Below are 7,313 nucleotides of genomic sequence, written 5' to 3'. Positions count from 1 at the left end.
GTATTTATCCATCAACTCCCACCCTCCTTGGTCAAGAGGTGCCCCATGGGATGTTTTAGTCCCTTCACACATCCAGGATAGTTCATGTGTGAGAATGGCTAAACGGGTTCCTGTAAGTGTTCCACACAGCAGAGGAAGCAGAGAAGCCCTAGGGGCAGGAAGTAAGACATACACAGTACAGCCAACGCAACTGGCCAGTCAGTTCACTGTATGCAACTGATTGCTGGAGTAAAAAGTTAGGCTGAGAGGATGGGAGGTGGGTCAGAAGAGCTATCTAGGACACAGTGAAATAAATGCTCCAATAAAGCAATGTGTAAAATACTACGGGAACTTATATGGAAAAGAAGAGACAATCCTTAAGCTCTGAGGCATGAGAAAAGGGCTGAGGGTTTACTGTAATTGCTTTATCCACTTGCTACCCTTTCTTTCTCAGTATCAGATTAATTATGCTCATATCTTCTGTCCCCTAAAAGCCTAACATTTAAAAAAGGAGGAAAAGGAGGAGGGGAAATTAAATATTTTTTTCCTGTGGCAAAAACTTTTTTAACATTCTAAAAAAGTAATTTGGAGCCAAAAATGAAAAGCATATTTCCCTTCAGACTGTGATTTACACTTTCCTGGAGCTGGGAAAAAGCATGAGAAAGCACCTGAATAAATATGCACACTGTGTAATCTATTTAGGTGGTGAGAAGAGAGAATCTGCTTGACACTGCAGTGAACAATTCAAATCACAGCAAAGAAATGCATTTATGCATACTTTAAACAAAAGGATGATTATTCTTTCATGGTCCTGAAGTTGACAAACAAATTTGAAATGGCTATTACAAACACCCATTCTCAAATACAAGTTTCTATAGGATACATCATTTGTAGCTGACTAATGGACAAGCTTTCTGAAATTCTGTAGTTGATATGCATGTTTCTTTCAAAAGAAAGTGTTTATGTAATGTATTTTTGCTTGCTTGGTATTGGAAGAAAAGGAAATGTCTTATCTAGATGAAAGAAAGTTAAGAGATGTTTAAAAAAATCTTAACAAATTTAAAAAAGATACACATTAGGTTTGAGAAAGCTCACAAGCCACAACATTCAAATTCAGTATTTTATATTGCTGTGATTGTAGCTATCATATTTGTGCTGCATTTTTACCCATATTATAAACAGTTATGATTTATATCTGGAACTGTGATTCATAGTGTTCAATTCACTTCTAAAATCAAGATACTCTAAAATATATCTTATTTTTATTTTGATAGTTTTATATGCATTTATAAAATTATTCACATAATTTATAAATAAATCATCCTAGGTTATTTAAAATATACCAGTCCTATCCAAAACAGGCAGATCATTTCCATATCAAATTAATTAGTAGCTATTGTCAGTTTTAAGAATAATTTCTCAATTTATCTAAGATGCCTAAGACTGCCACCATGATGTGTAGTCAGGAGGATACTTATAATATGTTTTGTAAAAGTCAGCATTTATCTTACACCAACTCCCTTTTCAGATAGAGAACATATTTAAGAAATGAGTAAGTCGATAAGCCACTTGTAACCAGCACTAATGATTGTTCAATGGACACATATAAACTCAATGTAAACTTGAAGTTAATTCCATTTAATTTATAGCTTATTTTATAATAGTATTTTATTAATGAGTTAATTTACATATACTAAAATCACAAATCTAAACATACAGCATGAGGCATGTTGACAAATGTATGCAACTACATAACCGTCATCCAGATCAAAATACAAAACATTTCAATCACCCCAGAACATTTCCTCAGGCTCCTTTTCCATTCAATTTGAATTCCCTGCCCTCACTCAAAGCAGCCACTACTCTGGTATCTATCATCAAATGCTAGTTTTGCCTAGAAGTGGCTTTAATGTAAAAGTAATTAGATAGTATGTGATGTCTGACTTGTTTTGCTCTACTTAATGTTTTTGAGATTCATACAGGTTGTTGCATGTATCAGCGTCCTTTTTTTAATGAACAGTATTCCCCTGACTACATTGCAGTTTGTTTACCATTTTCCTATGGATGGAAATTTGAGTGTTTACAGTTTTGTGCTATTGTGACTAAAGCTTCTATGAGCAGTCATTTTTCTGGGGTGTATATCTAGGAATGAAATAGCTGAATCACAAGGTAGTGCAGGACAGTGCTCTAGGTGGCCTTGGACAAACTCAATTGTTCCCCCTTTCTCACTTGTAGTTCTCAAGAATAACTGTACTGTGTGCTGGGAATGTAACATCCTGGACTAAGTGACTCTGAGAAACATTATGACTTTACAGATGAAACATCTACAAAGAATCATCTATTTTCTTGTTAATCATATGCAATTTGCCACAGATATTTTCAGTGACTTCTATGAAAATATTTGTTGTTGAAATGTATGCATGACATCTTAAAAAATTGATATTTATTTTTTGTTTATCTTAAAAGACATAGAGAAAAATGATCAGTATGGTTATCTATTACACTCCTATATATCACATTTCTCTATTAGCCACAGGTCTGATTCCGGTTGTTTCCATTCTTCTCCAAGCAGCGTGTTAAAATTGAAAGGTTTGAAGTATTCTAGGTGATGGCTAAAAGCAAAGAAAAAGAAGGTGGGAATTGAAATGAATTATGCATTTGTGAAATAGTTGTCCTGAAGGGCTATTTATTTTGTCACATCTATAATAAGACAACATTCTATTTTAAGCAATACTAAAGGTAAGACATATTTTATATGTACAGTTTTCTCACTCTAGCTATCAAACACTCAGCTCTGAAAACATTCACCTGCATCTCAAAGCCCTCTTCTTTCAATTCTGCAAATAGCTCCCTCACAGCTGAAGGGAGAAACCAACTCTCAAAACATGAACTCATTCCATCCAACTTTAAACAAATCATATTATGCTCTTGCATATGTTTTTATATTCAAATTTTGACATAATTTATATCAGTCATATATGCAATGGTTTTAAAAAGTTTCAGTTCCAAAGATAAGAAGATAGCCTTCTTAATTCCCTTCTCTGCTGAAGCAACAGAAGTTAATGTAAAGGAGTGTTAATCCCAGTTCTTTTCTTTCCAGGAAAACCATTTAACTATATTAAGACGCTTTCTCTAGTGGCTTAATGAGGAGAGAAAGGCTTAGCTACTAACATGCTACAGTGGAGCCCCACTCTGTAGGAAGTCACTCTGCCTTGGCTCTGTCCTGGCCAATGTATAATCGTACTTCCACCTCCGATAAGCTTCCAATAATGTATGAATGAAGAGCCTGAATATAGGAAGGTATTAGCTGATGAACAGCCAGAGAGACATGACGTCTTGATACGAAGACCTTGAGTCAGTTGCAACTACGTTTTTGTCTCATTCTGCCCACCTGGCCAGGATAAATCAGTTTTTGAGTCATAGTTGTCAATCCCAGAGTAAGAGATTAAGGAAAAAACAGTGAAGGATAAGAAAAAGGAAGGGAAAAAAAGACTAGCTAAAAGCTATGTCAGGACTGGGGGAAAGGGAAAGGGAAAAGGGGAAAAAAGTCAAGCAAAAAAAGGGAAAAAATGTCAAGGATATGAAAAAGGAAGGGGAAAAAAGACTAAGTAAATGCTATGTCAGAACTGGGGAGAAAGGCAAAGGGAAAAGGGGAAAAAAGGTCAAGCAAAAAAGAAATATGCTAGAAGTGATAAAGACAAACAAGCATGAAGTAAGAGCATGAAAGGAGGGAGAAGGCAAACAGGGACAGGAAGGACAATGCAGCATATTCCACAGGTAAAAAGGCAGGAATGTCCGTCTGCCACAGTGCAGTGCTCAGTAGGATGTCTCTGTTAGGTTCTTCCAAATGCCCAGATTCACCAGACTACCTTGGCCATGGTGAGTATATCTAGAGAGATACAGAGCAGCAATTACAGCTTGCCCCAGGACAGCATCTGGCTTTCCTCCCTGAAGGAGTAGTCCTTGCAGAAGTCCAGGAAGCATTCATAAGGCTGGCCAGGAGCTCTAGTCTGCCTATGTGAGAGCTACAGGTGCAAGGAAACAAGACTCAAATTGAGAAAGCATAGCAGATACCTTGGCTCAAATGCCTTCTGCCCCATGGGAGCAATATCTCTTGGAATAACTCCATAGCCATAGCTTCCAGTGTTCCCACATGGAACATGACTGTTAAAGCGGAATCCCAAAGCCACGCTGTCTCCATCATATATTTATAGTTCAACCAAAATTATTTTCAGTCCAGATGTAATTTACCACTTAAGGGTCATTTTTATCAAAAGCAACGTTGCCTAGAAACATAGTTGATATTTTTATCCTCATGAGGTTACCAGAAGAGGAGAACTAGAGAGATAACTGAAGATCAGATTTCCTTGCAACAGGGACCCTTTGTTCACAGCCGGAAACACTAATGCTTCTGGCCCTTTAGCCCTGAAAGAAATTTTAAATGAATTTGCAAACATACTGCTATATCAGCTATTGCAACATTTACTTTTCTCACATGCAAACCACTATGGAAAAATAAGTGTTCTACTGACAGTAGTGAGAGAGATTATGTCAGTCCAAAGTTTACCAAGTATTTTCTGAGGATCATCAGTGAACATTGGACTCTACTAGGTACTTGTGCACATATGTCATCTTCTTTGATCAAAAGGGTTACTTCTGCTCCACTAAGACTTAATTTCCAAAAAACTCATTTATTTGGAATATATCTTCATTTATTTTCTACTTACAAATCAGGTTTTTGTCCTTGTTGCAGTTCATGCTGTGGTACAGGGTAAAGAGCTTCATAACTTCGTTTATCTTTTGATCCATGAATTGCAAATGAATTGAATTTTGTCACATTTGGTGGAAAATAATTCCAAGGGAGATAAGCTTTGCCTTCCCATTTTGTCTCTCCTCTGGACACTCTGAATGATAATGGAAGTTCTTGCTACAGAAACAACATGTGGAACACAAAAGATAAAATTGGGCTTACACTTTAAACATAGAAATAAATATGTGTATTACTGTGTATGTAATGATTTTGCCTCATATTCTTATTTACTTACTTTCCACACATTTCTTCTTCCAGAAAGTAAAAGCACTAAATGCTGTCCGTGGCTGTCAAAATTGAGATTCCTTATGAGTGTCTGAAAAACATGTTATTTTCTTCACTATCCTTTATACATGGAATGTGTGTGCTTGCAACTAAATTTCTAAATAATTAAAAGATGCAGGCTGAGCGTGGTGGCTCACGCCTGTAATCCAGCACTTTGGGAGGCCAAGATGGGCAGATCACGAGGTCAGGAGATTGAGATCATCCTGGCCAACATGGTGAAACTCCATTTCTACCAAAATACAAAAAAAAAAAAAAATTAACTGGGCATGGTGGCATGTGCCTGTAGTCCCAGCAACTTGGGAGGCTGACGCAGGGGAATCGCTTGAACCCGGGAGGTGGAGGTTGCAGTGAGTCAAGATAGCGCCACCGTACTCCAGCATGACAACAGAGAGAGACTCTGTCTTAAAAAAAAAAGAGAGACGCAATATTAATATTGGATAATTCTAGGGAGAGCCAGTGTGTTCAGTTGTTTAGAAATGACATCTTTGGGTTTACCACTCCAGACAACTGCCACCAAATGCATAAAGTTTCATGTTTAGATTGCTTTTTATATTCTTTAAAGAAAAAATTATATAAAATACTTCATTTGGTTAGATGACACAAAGTATGAAAAAGGTCAGAGGGATACCATGTTATTTGGAGTTTTTTATAAAATGAGCTTCAAAAACTGAAGCAAGCAACAATTTCCAAGTCTGAATTCAACAACTTTAATAAAGGTTATTTCTGTAAGAAAACTATGTGGTAGCTCATTAGGAAAATAAGAAATGCAAAACATAGACAGTCTACAATTAGTCAACAGGCTAAAGATTTTCATCTTTGTCTATTTTTTTTTTCACACACTGCCCTCAACCTGTCTGCCTCTTGTGTTTTCCTGTTTTCTACCATTCATTCAGCATCATGTTTTCAAAAAGGAACACAGTATCTTCTCAAAGGGAAATTCTAATAACAGTGTACAATTGGGACTAGCCAGGTCATTAAGAACCAAAGGATTTCATGTATTTACATGAAGCAAATTCACTAACTCTAGAAAAACCTATATCTCAAAATATTTCTATACAGGTACTCTTTTGAGAGCTTTTCAGGGAAGATTTCCTTCAGTAAACTATTCTAACAGAAGCCAAGTATTCTTTCCCATTTAAAAGTCTTCTGATTATTTTTATTGTTATCATGCAGCCTTAGTGGTAAATCCTAGGAGAAAAAATTCTTGCAAATAAGAATAAATTCTTCCTGTTGCTTTCCTAGAGGTTAACTGTTACAGGAAATGATTGCCTGAAGCAAAACTATGATTCTTGATTATTAACTACCCTGATACATAAGAAACCCAAATTACTCTGTGAATTTTTTAACCTTTAAAATCTATTAATTTTATACACAATGATTACTGTGTAATTTCTTAACAAGAGAGATTCCAATTATTCCATTCATCTAGTGTTAAGTCATCACTTTATGAAAATAAACCAATATTATCATCTAATACAATTAAAACTAAGGGCAAAACTTTAGGATATCCAAGTTTTTTACTGTTCTCTAGATAAGTTATGAATGTTTGCCTTAGTTTTCTCACCTATAGGGTAAAAATAAGCACAAAAAAGTTGAAATTTTCTTACTTCTCATGGCAGTCTATGAGAATTAATCATATTTTTCAATAACAAATTTTGGCATGTTAGTTGAAATGTGACACACAAAGGTATATGATTATTCTTCTTTAAAAATATAATGCAAACAGCTAGACTTTTCTACATTTGATTTAGCTGAATATCAAAATAAAGGAAAATAAAAGAATATTTAAAAATCTCATTTCAATCAATTGTTTGGAGCTCTCTGACCAGCCTACAAAAGGAGCAATGGCTTCTAAATGTTAGATGCAGAGAAGCATTTAAATGGCATTTCAAATGAATAACTGCAATATAAATATTTCATTATTAAATATTTTATTAATTTTAAATATGCTATAATTTAGATAATAGGCGTACATCTACAGGAAAAAAGAAAGAGTTTGCCAATCAGGTAAATAGGATTCCCAAGAGACAGTTAAACCTGAACAAAGAACAAAGTCAAAGCCAATATCATACTGAATGGGCAAAAACTGGAAAAATTCCCTTTGAAAACTGGCACAAGACAGGGATGCCCTCTCTCACCACTCCTATTCAACATAGTGTTGGAAGTTCTGGCTAGGGCAATCAGGCAAGAGAAAGAAATCAAGGGTATTCAGTTAGGAAAAGAAGAAGTCAAATTGCTG

The 7,313-nt window shown here is 35.5% G+C and overlaps 1 protein-coding gene across 3 annotated transcripts in view; it reads right to left on the bottom strand.

Moving 5' to 3' along the window:
• Positions 1-1,596: 1,596 nt before the first annotated feature.
• CUNH4orf33 (chromosome unknown C4orf33 homolog) overlaps positions 1,597-7,313 on the bottom strand; it is a 21,174-nt gene continuing 15,457 nt past the window's right edge. For all 3 annotated transcript variants that reach the window (XM_017849125.1, XM_017849126.1, XM_017849127.1), the window contains exons 4-6: positions 5,025-5,076; positions 4,707-4,906; positions 1,597-2,591 (exon numbers count right to left, since the gene is read on the bottom strand). In XM_017849125.1, the coding sequence (XP_017704614.1) occupies positions 2,486-2,591; positions 4,707-4,906; positions 5,025-5,076 (358 nt within the window). In that variant the 3' untranslated portion in view covers positions 1,597-2,485. The remainder of the gene's footprint in view (positions 2,592-4,706; positions 4,907-5,024; positions 5,077-7,313) is intronic.

This window comes from Rhinopithecus bieti, unplaced genomic scaffold (assembly GCF_001698545.2).
Source record: "Rhinopithecus bieti isolate Rb0 unplaced genomic scaffold, ASM169854v2 scaffold_32092, whole genome shotgun sequence".
NCBI lineage: Eukaryota > Metazoa > Chordata > Mammalia > Primates > Cercopithecidae > Rhinopithecus > Rhinopithecus bieti.
This window is presented reverse-complemented; position numbering and strand designations above follow the sequence as displayed.